Source organism: Anomaloglossus baeobatrachus, chromosome 6 (genome assembly GCF_048569485.1).
Source record: "Anomaloglossus baeobatrachus isolate aAnoBae1 chromosome 6, aAnoBae1.hap1, whole genome shotgun sequence".
Lineage (NCBI taxonomy): Eukaryota > Metazoa > Chordata > Amphibia > Anura > Aromobatidae > Anomaloglossus > Anomaloglossus baeobatrachus.
The window spans coordinates 184999245-185021025 of NC_134358.1; the positions used below are offsets into that span (position 1 = coordinate 184999245).

At 46.0% G+C, this 21781-nt stretch overlaps 1 protein-coding gene across 5 annotated transcripts in view; it reads left to right on the forward strand.

Moving 5' to 3' along the window:
• Window positions 1-21781, forward strand: part of CEP192 (centrosomal protein 192) — a 257759-nt gene that overhangs the window by 129777 nt on the left and 106201 nt on the right. For all 5 annotated transcript variants that reach the window (XM_075314589.1, XM_075314592.1, XM_075314593.1 and 2 more), the window contains 2 exons: window positions 7818-8027; window positions 18758-18887. In XM_075314589.1, the coding sequence (XP_075170704.1) occupies window positions 7818-8027; window positions 18758-18887 (340 nt within the window). The remainder of the gene's footprint in view (window positions 1-7817; window positions 8028-18757; window positions 18888-21781) is intronic.

Sequence of the window (21781 nt, forward strand, 5' to 3'; positions counted from 1 at the left end):
GGCAAAAACCTGGTGACAGATACCTTTTAAAGAAATAAAACTACACGTGGTACCGCTGTGTCCATAAAAATACAATTTTTATCTGATTTTTCTAATTTTATTTTTTTTCGGCTGAAGCAACACCTCTGAAAAATGCAATACAAAGTTATGAAAATGTCATATCTAATCTCAAAATGTTACCAATAAAAATTCTGTGCTTACAACGCAAATATACTAGCCATCACCTAGCTCCATTGACTGAAAAATGAAAACCTACCAAGTCCTGAAAATGGCAACACAGTTTAATACTATCTATTGTTTATTTTTTTTTTTTTTACCACATAAATAAATATCTATGCTTGGTATTGCCATTATTTCTTCATCGTTCCTTATGGGAGACCCAGACCATGGGTGTATAGCTTCTGCCTCCGGAGGACACACAAAGTACTACACTCAAACGTGTAGCTCCTCCCTCCGGGCTATATACACCCCCTGGATGACAATCTAACCAGTTCAATGCTTTGTGTTTCAGGAGGTCACACACACACATGCATTCTCTGATTTTTTTCATTTTTAAGATTTTGATTTTAAAGATATGGAAGAAAAGCGGGTCCAGTCTGGACTCCCGGCATGTCCCTTCTCACCCCACTGTGTCGGCGGTGCTGTTAAGGTTGACTTTATAAGGCTGGAGCCTTCACATGCCGCGCTCCTTCAACATCCTCTGAGAGGCTCTGGTTTGAAGTGGGAGCCGTCACGGTCCTCTCTGCTTGCAGGAGACCGGTCTCCATCCGCAGCCCTGTCAGGTTCCTGCTGGACGGAGCGTTTAACCCTCACCTCAGGGACTGGCCCTGCGTCTCAAAAGCTAAGTATTGAGACGTTTCTCAGGGGTCCCGGGTACTTTTATTAAGAGGGGAGTGTGTCTTTTGACTTTACTGTAAATTCCGGCCGGTTCTCGGGGTTTTTCCTGAGAACCGCGCCGAGGGTGCCTGCTCGTCGGCCGCATGTTAAAATCTAGGCCCCGGCTTCAGTTTGGGCCTAGTTTCGGTTTCAGCTTCCCCTGCATGTCATTCACACAGGGGAACAGTGTGGCGCCGCCCACCGGCCGTCCAGCAGTGGGGAGGACACTCCTCTCTGAGGAGATGTTTCCCTCCCCTGTATCTCTCCTTGGCCCTCCGGTTTCCCGCTCTTGGGCTAGTCCCCGCCCCTCCTCCTCCTTCCAGCGCCATTTTCTCAGCGTTCTCACTGATCGGCGCTGGCTGCTGCAGCTGCTGCATTCTAGGAAGGCTGACGCTTCACTGGGGGTCCGAGCTGTGGAATCCGGAGGGCACACAGAGAGCGGTCTGGTAAGCCACAACCTCTGGTTGTGGGCTTTATTATACACTCTCAGGGGACATTCTATAGGAGTGTATTCTTACTGCAGAGCTTCCACCTCAGCAGCATGTCTCTCACTAGGAGCAAGGATGCAAAGCTGTACGCTATATGCACTGCATGTAAGCTCATTCTGCCAGAGCCAAGCACATACCCACATTGTGATGCCTGCTCTAATATGGTTGTGTCTCAGCCTGGAGCCTCCTCAGGGGCTCCTCCGGCCGCTCCAGCCCAGGTGGCTGATCCCCCGGCTTGGGTAGCATCTTTTTCCAGAGCTATTTCCCAGTCTTTTGCCGACTCCATGGGACAGCTGTCCCGGACTTTGCTGACCATGCATCAGCCCCCTTCTCAGGGCGCCTCTGTTGCTCCGAGCTCTGCAGAGCTCTCAGAGCATGTTCTAGGACCCCGTCCTCCTAAACGGAGACGCAGGGACCCTTCTCCTTCCTCGTCCCACGGCTCTGATTCACGAACCGAGGTGCAGGGCAAGGAGGATGCTTTTACTGTGGGCTCAGACGCTACCTCTATGTACCCCATGGACTTGTCTGAGGGTGATGCGGATGTTAGTGACTTGATTGCGTCCATTAACTCCGTACTAAACCTCAATCCACCAGTGTCAGAGGAACAAGCCTCTCTGGTAGAAATACACCAGTTTGCCTCACCTAAGAAAGCTAGGAGTACGTTTTTTAACCACTCCAGTTTTCAGGCCACTGTCACCAAGCCCAGGGGCTGTCCTGACAAACGCTTTCCGAAGCGTAGTTCTGATGACCGTTTTCCCTTTCCACCAGAGGTGGTTAAGGAGTGGGCTCAGTCCCCAAAGGTAGACCCTCCGGTGTCTAGAATCTCAGCCCGGACAGTCGTAGCTGTGGCCGATGGCACCTCTCTTAAGGATCCCACTGACCGCCAGGTTGACCTTCTGGCCAAGTCTGTATATGAGGCGGCAGGAGCCTCGTTCTCCCCGTCTTTTGCGGCAGTGTGGGCTCTTAAGGCAGTCTCTGCCTCTCTGGCGGAGATACATTCCCTCGCCAGGGACTCTATACCTGAGATGGATGCCTTAACTTCCCAAGCTTCGGCTTTTTCATCCTACGCCATGTCTGCCATTCTGGAGGCTTCTCACCGCACCGCGGTGGCCTCCGCTAACTCTCTCGCGATCCGCAGGATCTTGTGGCTTCGAGAGTGGAAAGCAGACGCTTCTTCTAAGAAGTACCTTGCGGGGCTCCCTTTTTCAGGGTCCCGGCTGTTTGGTGAACAACTGGATGAAATTATTAAGGAAGCTACTGGCGGGAAGAGTACTTCCTTGCCACAAACCAAAACCAGGAAACCTGTCCAGGGCAGGAACCAATCGAGGTTTCGTTCCTTTCGTTCCTCTAACTGGTCATCCTCTAAGCCCTCAGCCTCGTCCACTACCGCAGCCAAGGATCGTAAACCCAACTGGCGCGCGAGGCCGCGTCCTCAGAAGCCCGGAGGAGCCGCTGCCACTAAGGCAGCCCCCTCTTGACTATCTGGCTGCGCCAGCAACGTCCTTGGTCGGTGGCAGGCTCTCCCACTTTGGCGACGTGTGGTTTCAACACGTCTCCGATCAGTGGGTGCGGGATATCATCTCCCACGGCTACAGGATAGAATTTTCTTCCAGCCCGCCAAACAGATTTTTTCTGTCCACCCCCCCCTGCTCCAAAGCCGCCGCCTTCTCTCAGGCCGTGGCATCCCTGCAGGCCAACGGTGTAATTGTTCCGGTTCCCGTCCGGGAACGGTTCAGAGGTTTCTACTCAAACCTCTTTCTAGTCCCCAAGAAGGACGGTTCCTTCCGGCCCATCCTGGATCTCAAGCTTCTCAACAAGCATGTTCAGGTGCTGCGCTTTCGCATGGAATCTCTGAGATCGGTCATTGCCTCAATGACCCAAGGAGATTTTCTAGCATCCATAGACATCAGAGATGCCTATCTGCATGTGCCTATTGCGGTTTCACACCAGCGTTGGCTACGCTTTGCAGTCGGAGAGGAACATTTCCAATTCGTGGCTCTCCCCTTCGGGTTAGCCACGGCCCCTCGTGTTTTCACCAAGGTCATGGCAGCAGTGGTTGCGGTCTTGCACCTCCAGGGGTTGGCAGTGATCCCCTACCTGGACGACCTTCTAGTCAAGGCCTCATCCAGTGCAGACTGCCAGCGGAGTGTCTCGCTCACTCTCGCCATGCTCGTTCAGTTCGGGTGGCTTGTCAACCTGCCCAAGTCCACTCTGACCCCGACCCAGGGACTTCTGTACCTAGGGATGCAATTCGAGACTCTGCCGGCACTTGTGAAGTTGCCCTTAGTCAAACAGCAGTCCCTTCATCTGGCGGTTCGCGCTCTGCTGAGGCACCGCCGTCATTCCATCAGGCACCTTATGCAGGTGCTGGGTCAGATGGTGGCGTCAATGGAAGCGGTTCCCTTTGCCCAGTTCCATCTGCGTCCCCTGCAGCTGGACATTCTCCGCTGTTGGGACAAGCGGACCTCTTCCTTGCACAGGCTGGTGGCTCTGTCGCCACAGACCAGGAGCTCTCTTCAGTGGTGGCTTCGGCCCCTCTCTCTGTCACAGGGACGCTCCTTCCTGACTCCGTCCTGGGTGATTCTCACCACGGATGCCAGCCTCTCCGGTTGGGGAGCAGTATTTCTCCATCACCGAGCACAGGGCACTTGGACTCCGTCCGAATCAGCCCTCTCGATTAATGTGCTGGAAATCAGAGCTGTGTTTCTAGCTCTCCTAGCCTTTCACCACCTGTTGGCGGGCAGGCACATTCGAGTTCAGTCGGACAACGCGACAGCGGTTGCCTACATCAATCACCAGGGCGGGACTCGCAGCCGCCAGGCGATGTTGGAGGTTCAACGAATCCTCCAGTGGACGGAGGACTCCAAGTCCACCATATCAGCAGTCCACATCCCAGGCGTAGAAAACTGGGAGGCCGCTTATCTCAGCCGTCAAACCGTGGACAGCGGCGAGTGGGCCCTGCATCCGGCAGTGTTCAGGTCAATCTGCCGCAAGTGGGGCACTCCGGAAGTGGATCTAATGGCATCCCGGCACAACAACAAGGTTCCGGTTTACGTGGCTCGCTCCCACGATCCTCAGGCCTTCGCAGCGGACGCGCTGGTTCAGAATTGGTCCCAGGTCCGTCTGGCCTATGTGTTTCCCCCTCCAGCTCTCTTGCCCAGAGTTCTGCGCAAGATCAGAATGGAGGGCCGTCGAGTCATAATCATTGCTCCGGACTGGCCCAGGCGAGCTTGGTACCCAGACCTGCTCCGTCTGTCCGTAGAGGTGCCGTGGCATCTCCCGGACCGCCCAGACCTTCTCTCTCAAGGTCCGTTTTTCCGCCAGAATTCTGCGGCTCTCAGATTGACGGCGTGGCTCTTGAGTCCTGGATCCTGACGGCTTCAGGCATTCCTTCCGAGGTCATCTCCACTATGACTCAGGCTCGGAAGTCTTCTTCGGCCAAGATTTACCACAGGACTTGGAGGATTTTCCTGTCCTGGTGTCGCTCTTCCGACCATGCTCCTTGGCCGTTCTCCTTGCCGACCATCCTGTCTTTTGTACAGTCCGGTCTACAGCTAGGACTGTCCCTCAATTCCCTCAAGGGACAGGTGTCGGCTTTGTCGGTATTATTCCAGCGGCGTATCGCCCGACTGGCTCAGGTGCGCACCTTCATGCAGGGCGCATCTCACATCATTCCTCCTTACCGGCGGCCCTTGGATCCCTGGGACCTTAATCTGGTCCTCACGGCCTTACAGAAACCCCCCTTTGAGCATCTCAGGGAGGTTCCTTTGTTCAGACTTTCACAGAAAGTCGTTTTTCTAGTAGCCATAACTTCTCTCAGGAGAGTTTCTGATTTGGCTGCGCTCTCTTCGGAGTCACCCTTTTTGGTGTTTCACCAAGACAAGGTGGTTCTTCGTCCGACTCCGGATTTTCTCCCTAAGGTGGTGTCTTCTTTCCACCTTAACCAGGACATTTCATTGCCTTCCCTTTGTCCGGCCCCTGTGCATCGCTTTGAGAAGGCGTTGCATTCCTTGGATTTGGTGCGGGCGCTCCGAATCTATGTGTCACGCACCGCCGTTTTTAGGCGGTGCACCTCACTTTTTGTGCTAACCACGGGTCAGCGCAAGGGTGTCTCTGCTTCTAAACCGACCCTAGCTCGTTGGATTAGGTCGGCTATCGCCGATGCCTACCAGTGTTCTCAGGTGCCCCCACCGCCAGGGATTAAGGCGCACTCGACCAGAGCTGTCGGTGCCTCCTGGGCTTTCAGGCACCAGGCTACGGCTCAGCAGGTTTGTCAGGCTGCCACTTGGTCCAGTCTGCACACTTTTTCGAAGCACTACCAAGTGCATGCTCATGCTTCGGCAGATGCGAGCTTGGGCAGACGCATCCTTCAGGCGGCTGTCGCCCATTTGTGAAGTTAGGTTTTGCCTACTTCTCAGTTTGGTTTATTTCCCACCCATGGACTGCTTTGAGACGTCCCATGGTCTGGGTCTCCCATAAGGAACGATGAAGAAAAAGAGAATTTTGTTTACTTACCGTAAATTCTTTTTCTTATAGTTCCGACATGGGAGACCCAGCACCCTCCCTGTTGCCTGTTGGCAGTTGTTGTTCCGTGTGTTTTCACCGGCTGTTGTTGTAGACAGAGTTCCGTTTTTTCCGAGTTTTACTCTCTCTCTACTTATGGGTGGATGTCCTCCTTCAGCTTTTGCACTGAACTGGTTAGATTGTCATCCAGGGGGTGTATATAGCCCGGAGGGAGGAGCTACACGTTTGAGTGTAGTACTTTGTGTGTCCTCCGGAGGCAGAAGCTATACACCCACGGTCTGGGTCTCCCATGTCGGAACTATAAGAAAAAGAATTTACGGTAAGTAAACGAAATTCTCTTTTTTGCTTACCTGGAGAATTGTATTGCCAGGTAAATTTTACTGCTCAATGAACACCGTTAAACAAAACACAAAAAACATTTGCAGAACCTTTTTTTTTTTTTTTTTTTTTTTTTCCCACAACATTCTCCTCTCTTAAATTTAATTTTCTTATTTTCCAGTACATTACATGCTAAGATTAATTAATTTAAGAGTAAAACTCTTTTTTTTTTTTTTTATTCTTGCAAAAACGGGAAGAAAAATTTAAAATGCAAAAAATAAATACATTTAAACAAAAAAAAAGAGAAATACCCTATCCAGAACCGGAAAAAAAATTGTTCCATGTGGTATGGTGTGCATGTCTGATAGTCTCTACTGTATAGAGAAAATGGTCTCATGGAAACTAAACCTTATAATTTACTATAGGCAACAACTCATATTTCTGTTGGGAGAAACTGCCCATCCGTAGAATCTAAAATATATTCATGAGTTGTGTGTGAGAGAGGTAGTTCTTAAATGTTTTTAAAACTTTATTTAATTTATATATTTTTTAATAATTGCTTAATTTTTGTAAAATGTATTTTCCATTAGGTTTTTCACTAGAAAGCATTAGCTTGAAACCCCATTCAACTATAGAAAGCAGTTCTGTTTTTGTCTTTTTCGTTTTTGAATGTAAATTAGGGAAAGTGACTTTTAGCTGCAAAGTGGAGAAAGAAGAAAAATTGCTCTAGCTGCATGGTGCATGGTGATGAGGAGAAACCAATAAGACTTTCCAAAATGACCCTCTAATGTTGTTTTTTTTTTTTCTTTTCCCCCCCCCCCCAGTTAAATTCATTGATTTTACTGTTGAAATAAGGGGTCTGTCTACATGCAGAACACATTTCTAAATATATTTTTATTTTATTTGCGCTTTACTGTGGTTTAAAATGATAAAATGACAGCCAGCTTTGATTAATGTTCAGATTATGTAGCTAATGGTTTTTCTTTTTATTCATTTAAAAATGTGATGTGTTGTGGTGCTCTATAGTTATCCAAAGGAAAGAGGACAACTTAGTGTTAACTGGGCATATAGCCACTGGGGCCCCCACAAATTCTGACAGAGCTCTGCTGAACCCCATTCCATTGTATGGAATGGAGGGTTAATATGTGCATCAGTGCTTCATTCATTGTCTATTTGACTGCCTAAGATAAAATGTGGCTCTGCAGGTTATCCGTTCGGTCGGAGTCCCAACAGTCCAGCCCACACTTCTTTGGATTATAAAAGAGGCAAAATTTGGATTAAGTTTTCTGTTAATGTAACAACCGATAGATTGTGTAAAGATGTGCCAGATTAATCAACCTGTCTGTTTACACTGTCTAAGGATTGAAAGAGTTTATTTAGACTTCCGCCCTCACAATTTTGGCCCTGTACATTTTGGGCTGTCCTTCCTGCATGTTTAGCATCCCATCTATTGTGTGTTTGTTTGTGGTCCCCCCCAGATCCGGTGGACAGTTCACAACCGATAACAAATTTAACTTGTATTTGGGGGTTTTTTTTGTTTGTTTTTTTGCTATGTTATTTTTATATATTCTTAAAGTTAAAATTGACAGGTTGACATGCTTCTTTCTACAGGATGAGAAAATGGATTTAGAAAATTGCTCTGTTAACATGGGGGATACATCATGGAAGCTTCCAGTCAGTGGTCATGTCTTAATGAACGCATCTCCGATTTCAGACTTGGCCCAGGAAGAGGCAAGCTACTTGCGCCTTTCTTTAGGGGAATTCTTTGGCCAAAGATCAGAGGCCATGGGATGTCTAGGTGGAGGGACTGATGTCAAACGGGTATGTATAATTGACTTCTATTAGCTAAAAAAAAGTTTGTTTAAAAGAACTGAGTCCTCAGTGGTTGATACCTTTTAATGGCTAACTGAAAAGATGGTAATAGCAAACTTTCGAGACTACTCAGGTCTCTTCATCAGGCTCAGTATAACATAAAATCTAAAGAGTCACATGTTTATACACAACAGGACATAGAAAGGAGCAGTAAAGAAGACAAGTGACGTGAAGCAGAACTATCACTATGGCAAGGGGGCAAACTGTTGTGGCCATAAATATTGCTGTAGTTCATAGATAAGCAGTGTGAAAGTTTTATTGTCCTCTGATTGGGGTATAGTCCGGGCTGTGATGCCCCCAGATACTCTGAGGAGCACATTTCTTAATTGATATAAAGAGACATAAATCCATGTGACACATTCATTCCTGCTCTGAATGTGTCAAAGGTCATCATAAGTTTCTATTCCCAGACTCGCCTGTCTCTTTGGGACTTGAAATTTCCTTTCAATACCAGCAATTTCATGTCCATGATGCTGTGGTCTGGGTTACAAAAATGTTTGGCAACAGGTAGATCCATCCTTTTTTTCTCTAATTGTGTGGCAGTGAGAATTCATCCTTGTCCTGAGCTGTTGTCCTGTCTCCCCTACATACAGACCCCAGTTGGACATTTGGTACATATAATTAAGTACACCACATTAGTTGTGGTGCAGCTGAAGGTACCTGGGATCTTGTAGTCCTGAAGTGATCTGGGAATTATTATCTTATCCGCTGTCAAAATAAATGGACAGGTCTTCCATTTTTTCTGGTTGCAGGGAATTGTTCCTGTTGTTGGAGAGGATAGGGAGCTTCTGACAATGATGCTTCTTAGATTCGGGGGCTGCCTAAAACACAGAAGTGGGGGGTCTGGAAAGATAGATTTTAATCGGGCATCTTTTTGCGATAATGGTTATGAACACAATATTCATGGAACAAATAGGGGAAGGCAGGATAAAAACCATTATAAATTGCATATATCAGAGTAAAAAACACTCTATAGCACAGTATGAAAATTATACACAATAGAAAAGAGACCATGTCAAGGAGGAAGTAAATCTCATCAAGGTGGGGACCGAGTGACTAAATCAAAATCAACTATCTGTCATAGTCTGAGGGAGAACAAATAAGAACAGGATGGGTAAAAAAAACCCCTATCCTTCCTCCCACAGGCCTGATATCCTAATAAAATCCTGCTTATGGTCAAAGAGTCCTTATTCATTGTGACCGATGTCATCCCGTAGTGCACACAATATAATGCCAACCTTGGTGGACAATCAGGGATGTTTGTGTTCAGGTACACATAGTAATTACATTACATACTCCTTGAAACAATAAGCAGGATACAGTAGTCCTCGGTCCAGGCCCGACGTGCGTTTCGTGATCCTTTTTCAAGGGCCACCACACGTTGTCTGAATAAACCCAGTATGTCCATCTTTATATACATAATTCACGCCGCGCACAGCTGAGCCGGCCGTCTATTGCGCGTGCACCGTCAGAGGGACCGGGAAGTAAATAGCATTTCACCCGGCGGTAGTCATTCAGTGTCTGCGCATGCGCCGGAAAAATTCCTTACCCAGACGTCACTTAACGCATGCGCGGCTCAATATCTGACACCGCCGGGTGTATGCAACCGGATGTCCCGCTCTCACAGCCCACACAGCACAGTCGCCCAGCCGTCCGCAGAGGGAAATTAAAACGCATCATATAAAAGTCCGTATGTGTAACATAATAATACAAATAACACTGAATAGGTAATCAAATTTTATGCCACCAATCCGGTCAGGTTGCAATAAGTAATGGTTGTAGTTTCCGTGCAGCTCCTCTAACAACTCCAGATTTGGATTGTAGGTGATTACAAGAGGTACCCGTTTTTTTTTCTTCTTTTAGTTTTATAATGTAGGAGATGGTTTCTTGATATTCTGGTAGGTCTTGCAATCTGGTTTTCAATTGTTATTGGGTGGTAGCCTTGATTCAAAAAGGTCTTTCTGAGGCACTCAAAGTGATTTGTCTATATCTGTAGTGTTGGAACATATCCGATTGTACCTGATGGCCTGACTGTACACTATAGAGTTTTTTTATGTGTTTTGGATGAAAACTGTCCCATTTCAGGTATGTTGGATGGTCAATTGGCTTCTTATACAGGGATATCTCTATTTCATTGTTTCGTAGTTTAATGATGGTGTCCAAAAAGTTGATTTTAGTGCAGGAGTACTTGAGTGTTAGGCTGGGGCCACACGGGGCACTACTGCGATGCTCGCATGAGTCTCGGCTCGCGCTGGCAGCACAGCAGGAGCAGAGTGTCATACGAGTGTGCCTGCATCTGAGCTCCGATCATGTGAGCAGACCTCAGCTGCGGGGGGGAGGGGTGGCTCTCAGGAGGGGAGGGAGGGATTTCTCTCCCTCTCTCCTCCGTAGTCGGCTATTGCCATTCTCGCACTGCACTGGCAGTACACCGGTGTACTGCGAGTGCAGTGCGATTTTTCTCTCGCCCCATTCACTTGAATGGGTGCGAGAGAAAAGAGTCTCACATTACAGTCTCAAGTCTCAGCATGCTGCGATTGTTTTCTCGGTCCGATTAGGGCTGAGAAAATAATCGCTCATGTGCGCTGACACACAGGCTATAGAATTGGTCCGAGGGGAATGCGATGTTTAATCGCACTCCACTCGCACCGATTTTCTCGTTGTGTGGCTTAGGCCTTAGGTTGATGGTGGGATGAAACTGATTAAAGTGTTCATGCAAGGTCTTCAGCTGTTCCTCAGACTCTGTCCAGATGATTAAAATATCATCAATGTAACGGTAGTAGGCCAGAGGCCTGATAGGACAAGATGATAAAAACTCACTCTCAAGCTTGGCCATGAAAAGATTTGCATATTGTGGTGCCATTTTGCTTCCCATTGCAGTCCCAGTCTCCTGTAGATATGTTAGTCAAATGCAAAGTAATTATGGGTGAGGATGAATTTTGTAAGTTTCACCAGAGAATCTGCATCAATTCCAGTATTTTTCAGGAAAACTTTGCAAGCATTTAATCCATCCTGGTGTGGAATATTTGAGTATAAAGATTCCACATCCATGATAGCACGGATGGTTCCCTCCGGTAGAGGACCTCTTGCTGACAGTTTTTTTCAATAGGTCAGTAGTGCCCTGGATGTAGTTGGTTGTATCCCTTACCAAGGGTTTAAGGATACCTTCTACCCATCCAGAGACTTGTTCAGTGAGGGTGCCCACACATGAAATGATGGGTCTTCCTGGATTTCCAGATTTGTGAATTTTGGGAAGCATGTAGAATGTGCCTATTCTTGGACTCAACGGTATCAGTTCATCAGTTCTTAAGGATATGTCAGGCAGACAAGAGGCCAACTTGTTAAGTTCCTTGTAATAGTCATGTGTAGGGTCAGACTCCAATTTTTTTTATAGTAGCGTGTGTCCATCAGTTGTCTGTGTGCTTCCTTCATGTAGTCTGATTTGTTCATCATGACTATTGCACCGACCTTGTCTGCAGGTTTAATGATTATTTCTTTGTTGGTTTTCAAAGATTTTATGGCCCTTCTCTCGTGGGCGCTGATGTTGGATGGTTGCCTCCTGTGTGTGTCCAGGATAGTGGATTTTACCAAATGTCTGAAAGTGTCTATATAGTTATCCAAATGAGGGTTCTATTAGCTAGTATGTCTTGATATCCACTTGAAAACCAGTAAAATCTCTGCTCCTCTGTGTGTGTTCTTGTGGCAACCAGTTGTTTATTTAAATGCTGTTATGGTATATGCCATTACTACCTGTTGTGTTAGGCATTCCACAGTCTGACTGCTGTATTTCTAAAGAACCCTTTCCTGTTTAGTTGCCGAAATCGTCTTGCCTCCACACATAGTGATTGTCCCCTTGCCTTTGTAAGTACTTTAGAAGAAATAAATCATGTCTCAGTCTTTTGTATTGACCACATATGTATTTAAACATATAAATGAGATTGCCTCTGAAATGTTATTTTTTTTCTAAGCTGAACAATCCAAACGTTTCTAACCTGTCATTATAGGACAGACTTTCAATCATATGTAATAATCTAGTTTCTCACCTTTTTAAACTAACTCTTGAATTACACTATCGATCCCAATCATTTTTTTTAGGACCCTTGTACTTGTTGGGCCTTGTAATGTACCAGTTTATGCATAATTTCCCTCGGGATCAAGTTTATTGTATCATATACAGAGATTGTCTGTCTAAGGCCCGTTTCACACGTCAGTGAAAAAAACTGACGTTCCTCACTGACGTGTAAAACACGCACATGTCCCTCCTTGTTCCGTGATTCACGGCACACGTGGTTTGTCCATGTGCAATCCGTGATCCGTGATTGCATATGGACATTCCTCACCTGCCTTCACTCCTGCTATCCATGGTGCTGAATTCCTTGGCTCTGCAGCGTCCGCCCACAGCTCTCTGCAGCTACTTCCTGGTCGGCTATTCCTGCTCTCATGAATATTCATGAGCCAGGCAGGAGCTGCCGAGAGCGGAGGCTGCAGAGCGAATCGCAGGCAAGGTAAGTTGAAAAAATTTAATATGTCCGTGATTTTCTGGTACGTGTTTCACGGATCACACACTGATCACACCATAGTGTGGTCCGTGGGTCATCAGTGATGCCAGAAAAAAACTGACTGGTCTCCGTGCAGAATCACGGGCACAGGTGTACGCTGCACGGAGACACGTTCAGTGAAAAATTACTGATGTGTGAGCAGACCCATTGATTATAATGGATCTGCGTATGTCTGTGATTCTGGTACGTATAAAAAAAAAATCACAAACCTACCAGAATCATTGACGTGTGAAGGGGGCCTAAGGGCGCTTTTCCATCTGCGATTAACTAATCACCGCGATACTAGCCCAGTAAAGTGGGGTGACTGTCATGTGTATAGTGTGCATTTTTTTTTCTCACCTAGCATTCGTATGACATGTGAGTGCTATGCAAGTCTGTAGATTTTTAACACCAAAGATCCGTGTGACATGCGTATACCATCTGTATGACATGCATATGCGATCTGTAGTGAGATTTATTTATTTTTTTTCTTGCTCCCATAGGCTTGCATGGGAGTGCGAGAGCTGAGACTCGGTGCAAAACGCAGCATGCTGCGATTGCACAGAGAGCCCGATTTGTATGGAGAAAAATCAGGACAGAGGAAACTGTCTCATTGATTAAAACTTGTGTGAGTGCAATCCGATTTTGCATTGGATCACACTCGCACAAGAAAATCGCAGATTGAAAAGCACCCTAATTCCGTACAAGTATACCATGCTCCACTAGAAGCATTTCTTGGTACTTATACCTTTCGTACGTTTGGCACCCCAAGCACATCATGTGGGTGCGTGCCAAGGAACAATATGGGCTTTGCTATGTGCATTAGTAATTATATCTAATGTTGATGATAGATATGATAGAGGTCTTTCTGCCATAACCCTCACATTTTAAATGAATTGTTTTTGACCATATGGGACGATAGCTCTATTTAATTTTCATTAGCTGGGAGCTCTAGAGGAAGAGTAAGCGTGTAGGTCTATGGCTTGATTTAATTCTTCATTCATACTGGAGACTGTTTTCCCTGTTCTTAGGATCAGTTTGGTGTCTCAACTCCCAGCGATTTATCATGTATCCTGTAGATGGTGATATGTTTCTTTTTTGGGACTCTGTCTTTACTGCAAAATACAATGTCAGTTAGCGCTTCTAAGAAGGTGAAGTAAATGGTTATGAGCAAGTGATAGCAATTTATTATCCAACCAACTACAGGAGTCATCAGGACAAGAAAACTGTGCACACTTTAAATATTGGGTCAATTTTAAATAGCATTACTCAAACATAAAATGTTAAAACATGGCAATGTTATTAAATTAAACAATATACCTGTAAAACTGGAGACTTTTCTCTCAACTTTACAACATGTATTCAGAATATATACAATGGTGTGAAAAAGTGATTGCCCCCTTCCTGATTTCTTTTGTATGTTTGTCACACTTAAATATTTCAGGTCATCAAACAACTTTAAATATTAGACAAAGATGAAACAATTAAACTTAAAATGCAGATTATAAATGATGGTCTTTATTATTAATGGAAACAAATTCAAACCTTCAGCGCCCTGTGTAAAAAAGTAATTGCCCCCTAAACCCAATAACTGCTTGAGCCACCCTTAGCATCTACAACTGCAATGAAGCGTTTGTGATATCTGGCAATCATTCATATACAATGTTCTTGAAGAATCTTGGCCCACTCATCCATTCAGAATTGTTATATTTCAGACACATTGAAGGGTTTCGGAGCATGAACCGCCTTCTTAAGGTGATGCCACAGCATCTCAGTCGGATTAAACTCTGGGCTTTGACAGGGGCACTGCAAAGTTTTAATTTTGTTTTTCTTAAGCTATATAGAGGTGAACTTGCTGGTGTGTTTTGGATCATTGTCCTGCTGCATAACCCAAGTGCGCTTCTGCTTGAGGTCACAAACAGATGGTCCAACATCTCTCCTTCAGGATTTTTTCTTAGACAGCAGAATTCCTGGTTCCATTTACCACAGCAAGTATTCCTGGTCCTGAAGCAGCAAAATTGCCCCAGACCATCACACTACCACCATATTTTACTGTTGGTATGATGTTAATTTTCTAAAATGCTGTCTTACTTCTATGCAAGATGTAATGGGACATACACTTTCCAAAACGTTAAGCTTATGTCTCGTCAGTCCACAGAGTATTCTTCCGAAAGTCTTGGGAATCGTCAAGATATTTTCTGGCAAAACAGAGAAGTCTTTGTTTTTTTTTTTGCTCAGCAGTTGTTTTCATCTTTGAACTTTGCCATGCTGGCCATTTTTGTCCAATTTCTTTCTTATGGTGGAGTCATGAACACTGACCTTAACTGAGACAAGAAAGGCCTCCAGTTCTTTGGATGTTGTGTGGGGGGTGCTTTGTGACTTCTTTTAGTCATTGTTGCTCTCTTGGGGTAAGTTCGGTAATCCAACAACTCCTGAGAAGGTTCACCACCGTTCCATGTTTTCTCCATTTGTGGATAATTGCTCATTGTGGTTCGCTGGTGTCCCAAAGCTTTAGAAATGGCTTTACAACGTTTTCCAGACTCGTAGATCTCCATTACTTTTTCTCATTTGTTCCTGAATTTCTTTGGATCACTGCATGTCTTGCTTTTAAGGATCTTTTGGTCTATTTCACTTTGTCAGGCATGTCCTATATAAGTGATTTCTTGATTTGAGAACAGGTGGGGCAGTAATCAGGCCTGGGTGTATCTAGGGAAATTTAACTACGCCTCCCAAAGATGTGATAAATCAGTCATTTGTTTTATGGGTGGTAGCAATCACTTTTTCACACAGGGCCCTGTAGGTTTGTATTTATTTTTCCCTTAATAATAAAGACCTTCATTTATAAACTGCACTTTGTGTTTTCTTGTGTTTATCGTTATCTGATATTTTTAAATTTATTTGGTTATCTGAAATACTTAAGTTGGACAAACACGCAAAAGAATAAGAAATCACTAAGGCGGCAAACACTTTTTTTTACACTGTGTGTGTGTGTGTGTATGTGTGTGTATGTATGTATGTATGTATGTATGTATGTACGTATGTATGTATGTGTATATATGTATGTGTGTGTGTGTGTGTGTGTGTGTGTGTGTGTGTGTGTGTATATATATATATATATATATACTAGAAGGTGGCCCGATTCTACGCATCGGGTATTCTAGAATTTACGTATTGTGTAGTTAATGTATGATTTTTGTTATATATATCTGTATATATATATAGATGTTGTTGTGTGTAGTTACCAAGTGTTTGTGTAGGAGCTGTACATGTTCTGGGTGTTGTCTGGGTGTGGCGGGGGGTGAGAGCGGTGTTGTGTGTGTGTTGCGTGTGTTGCGTTGTTTGTTGAGCGCTGTGTGTCTGTAGCGTTGTGTGTGTGTGTGTGTTGCGCGGTTTGTGTGGATGTGGTGTGTTTTGGGGGGAGGTGTGTTTTGTGCAATGTGTGTGTTGCATGATATGTGCATATATTTATGTATGCCGCGGTGTTTGTGTGTTGGGTGTTGTGTGTGTGTGTGTGCAGCGTTGTCTGTGTGTGTGGGTGTCTGTGTAGGGCGGTGTTTGTGGTTCCCAGTGTGTGTGGTGTGTGTTGGGGGAGGTGAGCACCCCCCATCGTGCTCCATCCGCCATGCTGCGCACCCCCCATCGTGCTCCATCCGCCATGCTGCGCACTCCCAAACGTGCTCCATCCGCCATGCTGCGCACTCCCAAACGTGCTCCATCCGCCATGCTGCGCACTCCCAAACATGCTCCATCCGCCATGCTGCACACTCCCAAACGTGGTCCATCCGCCATGCTGCGCACTCCCAAACGTGCTCCATCCCCCATGCTGCGCACTCCTCATCGTGCTCCATCCCCCATGCTGCGCACCCCCCATCGTGCACCATCCCCCATGCTGCACCAGCATCAGCCTCTCTCCTCCCAGCATCAGCCTCTCTCCTCCCAGCATCAGCCTCTCTCCTCCCAGCATCAGCCTCTCTGTCCCCAGCATCAGCCTCTCTCCTCCCAGCCTCAGCCTCCCCCAGCATCAGCCTCCCTCTCCCAGCCTTCCCCAGGATCAGCCTCTCTCCTCCCAGCCTTCCCGAGCATCAGCTTTCCCCTCCCAGCCTCCCTCAGCATCAGCCTCTCTCCTCCCAGCCTCAGCCTCTCTCCTTCCAGCCTCCCCCAGCATCAGCCTCTGTCCTTCCCTCCCCCAGCATCAGCCTCCCCCTCCCAGCCTCCCCCAGCATCAGCCTCTCTCCTCCCAGCATCAGCGTCTCTCCTCCCAGCATCAACCTCTCTCCTCCCAGCATCAGCCTCTCCTCTCTGTCCCCAGCATCAGCCTCTCTCCTCCCTGCCTCCCCCAGCATCAGCCTCCCCCAGCATCAGCGTCTCTTCTTCCAGCCTCCCCCAGCATCAGCCTCTCTCCTTCCAGCCTCCCCCAGCATCAGCCTCCCTCTCCCAGCCTCCGTCCTCCCAGCCTTCCCCAGCATCAGCTTTCCCCTCCCAGCCTCCCTCAGCATCAGCCTTCCCCAGCATCAGCCTCTCTCCTCCCAGCCTCAGCCTCTCTCCTTCCAGCCTCCCGCAGCATCAGCCTCTCTCCTTCCAGCCTCCCTCAGCATCAGCCTCCCCTTCCCAGCCTTCCCCAGGATCAGCCTCTCTCCTCCCAGCCTCCTTCCTCCCAGCCTCCCCCTCCCAGCCTCCTTCAGCATCAGCCTTCCCCTCCCAGTCCCCCAGCATCAGTCTCCCCCTCCCAGCCTTCCCCAAGATCAGCCTCTCTGCTCCCAGCCTCCTCCAGCCCCCTCCCAGCCTTCCCCAAGATCAGCCTCTCTGCTCCCAGCCTCCTCCAGCACGCCGTGCTCCTCTGCCGACACTCACACACACCCGATCGCATACACTCACACACACCCGATCGCATACACTCACACACACCCGATCGCATACACTCACACACACAGACACTGACGATATCGCACATACGCGCTCACACTCACAACATCCGGAGATACCACATGCTTCTGGCCATGTGATCCTCCGTCAGGTCCTGGAAGGTCACAACAGCACAGTATCGAGGCCGAGAAGCAAGGGATATCGCCGGATGCTGTGAGTGTGTGGATGCGATGTGATGTGTATGTGAGGTGTGTGTGAGGTGTGTGTGAGAGTGAGTGTGATCTGATGTGTGTGTGTGTGTGTGTGTGTGTGTGCTGTTATGTGTGTGCGTGTGGATCTTCCGCCGCTGCAGGACCTTGATGCGCTAGTAACCAGCTGGTAACTATGCTAGCATGGTTACCAACGTATCCACACCACTCCCGTGTGAGCGGGGGGCAAGGGGGGGGGGGGAAGACAATACTCACCTCCGTGACAGCCGTGTCAGTTTGGGGAATGCGCGGGGGGGGGGGGGGGAGTACAGTACTCACCTCCGTGACAGCCGTGTCAGTTCGGGGAATGCGCGGGGGGGGGGGGGGGGAGTACAGTACTCACCTCCGTGACAGCCGTGTCAGTTCGGGGAATGCGCGGGGGGGGGGGGGGGAGTACAGTACTCACCTCCGTGACAGCCGTGTCAGTTCGGGGAATGCGCGGGGGGGGAGGGGGGCGGGGCCAGAGCTAGCGTGCATTGCGTGAGGGGGGCGGGGCGTGGCCGAATTGCCAATGCCTGCAGGGTGCCGGGGCGAGAGGCCAATCTGTGGGGGGGGCGGAGCCTGGGCGAGCGGCTGGCCAATCCGTGTGGGGGCGCAGCCTGGGCGAGCGGCCAATCCGTGGGGGGGGGCGGGGCCATGGCGAGCCCAGCGGCCAATCAGCTTTGTGTCACCGTAAGGACACAATTTTGGAGCATGACAGACAGACAGACAGAATAAGGCAATTATATATATATATATATATATATATATATATATATATATATATATATATATATATATATATATATATATATATATATATATATATATATATATATATATATATATATATACACACACACACTAATTTGCACATCACCTCTTACTGTATTTCTAACAGCAAATGGCACTATACTACACCATGATGTTTCTGTCTGGTTGAAGAAAAATAAATATTTCTCCATATGAAATGATGAGCAAAATGATTGGTAACTATGCACATGGATATATTTAAAGCCGATGTTAAAATTGAAATTTTTGTTTCCTTTCACAGCCTTCTTTTGGCTATCATATAATTTCTCCAGAGAAGCAAGAACCTATTGTACTGTTGAGAAATTCAGATGTCTCTGAAAATTCTGAACATGATGATACCATAAAGTTTTGCGATAACACCTTAACTCCAGGTTTGTCTTTATTTGTTGTATCTTGCTCCTTTTTCCCTATGCTTAGTGCTTATTTATACTTATCCTAAGGATGCACTAGGAATTCTGCTGTAAATTCATTCACATTGTATGTGTGTAAATATGTCTGTCTGTGTATGTATATACAGCATGTTAAATTGGCATGAATTTCTCATTTGATGTTGGTAACAACCCATCCAATCCACACAGGCAAAGAAATCAAATCATATGTGTTAATGAATTTAGTGCTGTGTGATAATGAGAAATGACACCGAGAAAAAGAATTGAACACAAGGAGAGGTGCAGCAAGCCATGTAAAGTCAGCTGAAATCTATCACTAATTAAAAAGTAATCCTGCCACTTAGTGGAAAAAATATCACCTGGTTCAACTGATGTCTCATTACCAAGGTGCCACACAAGAAACCTCTCTTGATGATAAAAGCAGTGAGCTGTGTTAAGAACTTTCCAACCTTATTGTTGCATATCATACTGATGGCATTGGTTACAGAAGAATATCTAAACTACTGAAGGGTCCAGTAAGCATTATTTGGGCCATACTCTGAAAGTAGAAAGAACATTATTTCACCATAAATCTGTTCTTTCTGTGGAAAGCTTATAAAAGACCTGGAATCAGCAGGTACAATTGTTTCAAAGAAAACAATAGATAATGCACTCCACTTCCATATCCTGTATGCACACTCACCATGCAAGACTGCACTGCTGTACATACAGCATGTTTTAAGTGCGTTTAAAGTTCGCTCAACATTTATTTCAAATCTGTTTTATTGATGAAACTGTTGTCAATATACAAACATATCATTTGTGCAATTACAATACATAAACATAATTTTCTCAATGCCGGGATAACATCCAGAAATTATTACATTATTACATTTCTTGGAATTCTTCAAATTATCTTTGTGCTATTACCATACAACCACTTATAAATTATAGGTCAAAATTTCCACTTCTTTTGACTTCCCGTATCCTAATATACTCCTTCTCCTTGTATGTCTATTGTCTTATGAATTAGTGATAAATTTTTTCATATAAAAAATGAAACTAGAAAAATGCAGATTAATGTTCAGAAAAAAAAGAAAGAAGAGGAAAGATGCAAGCATAAAGAAGAAGAAATTAGAGAGAAGGGGGGAGAGGGGGGGGGGAAGCAAGAAAAGAAAAGAAAAAAGGGGGGGGGAGGAATGAGACTCCTTACCGTTTCTCAGTTCAAAAAGCTCGCCAAACTCTCCACAAACTCTGGGGACTCCATGAACATAATCCATGGTCCCCAAACTGTAGTAAATTTGTCTGTGTTCCCATTTAGTTCTGCTGTCAGCTCCTCCATTCTCTGGAGGTTTGTCAATCCAGCACCGTAGGGCATCTAGTCTGTTTCCAAAATCGTGGGCTAATCATACGGGCAGCCGTCAGGCAAAATCGCAACATGTCGCTCAACAACATTTAGACAGCCTGTGAAATACTGAGAGAATGCAGTCTGGTTAGATGTAGCCAAAGTTGAACCTTTTGGATTTCCCAATACACACCAAAATACACTGCACATCAACCCAAAACCACCATAACAGCACTAAAGTTTCAAGGTGGCAACAGCACTATGTGCTGCTGATTTTTTTTTTTTTATCATGTGGCACTGGCAAACATCATATAATTACAGGAAGGATAAATGGACAAATGTACTGAGACATTCTTGATAAAAATCTGCTGCCATCTACCAGGATGATGTAAATGAAACCAGTGTTGGCATTTTAGCAAGACCATGACCCCAAACACACAGCCAAAGGAACTCCCAATTGGCTTCAGAGAAAGGGAAAATAAAGCTGCTAGAGTGGTCCAGCCAATCACCTGACCTGAATCCAGTTTAACATTTATGGAGGAACTAAAGCCCAGAGTTCATGAAGAACCTTCATGATTTGAAGAATGTGTGGAAGAATGGGCCAAAATCACACCTGAGCAATACATGCGACTAGTCTATCCATACAGAAGGCATCTTGAAGCTGTCATCACCAACAAAGACTTTTGCATGAAGTATTAATTACATTTCCTGAAAACAGGAGAAAAAGGAGTTCAAATATGTAAACATATTTTATTCAGCAAAAAAAAAAAGGGGGGGGGGGGGTTGGTCAACACACACATAAAAGGAATTGAAACCTACAAAAAGGAGACACCGGCGCACACAACCCACAAATGCAAGGATATGAAAAAATCTATATGGAGAGTATAGTCATGTCACAATGCATGACTTCATATAATGGAATCTCTCATAAATTTAATAACGTGGCAAGTGCATACAGGAGACAACCCATGGAAAAATATTAATGGGAAAATTATAATTTAAAAATCTGATTCCTAACGCAAAGGATTACAAAAAGGAATTATGCAAACCAAAAGTAATTTTCCCATAAACCGTGACCTTCACATATTCAATCCTCTAAGGCAGAATGCTAGATGTATTAAAAGGTCAGCATATTCCCCAGATATCCCATATAGAGTGACCTGCAAATGATCAATCATCTTCAGCCAAGTGCATAGAGAGGTCATCACGTGTGGCAAATATCCTTAATAGGACATATACCCACCATAAAGTGCAAAAGCAAATACTAGCTGCCAAAACGGACCTCCAGACCAGAAGGTTTTCCCCCAGCCCACCAACATACATGTGTTTCGCTAGGAGTCAAGTGCGTCCTGTCTGTAGCTTCATCCTGCTCCTTCCTTAAGTGCGTTTGTGACTGGGGTTGCATGGTTATCGGAATTATAAGGGTAAAGCTGGGCTCTACTGCCTGTAAAGGGAGGGTGCTTAAGGGAAAAAGACTATGAATAGTATGATAAATCCCAAGCACTCAGTTGGAAACACAGGTGATGCAAAATGTGTTTTTTTTATTAGTAGA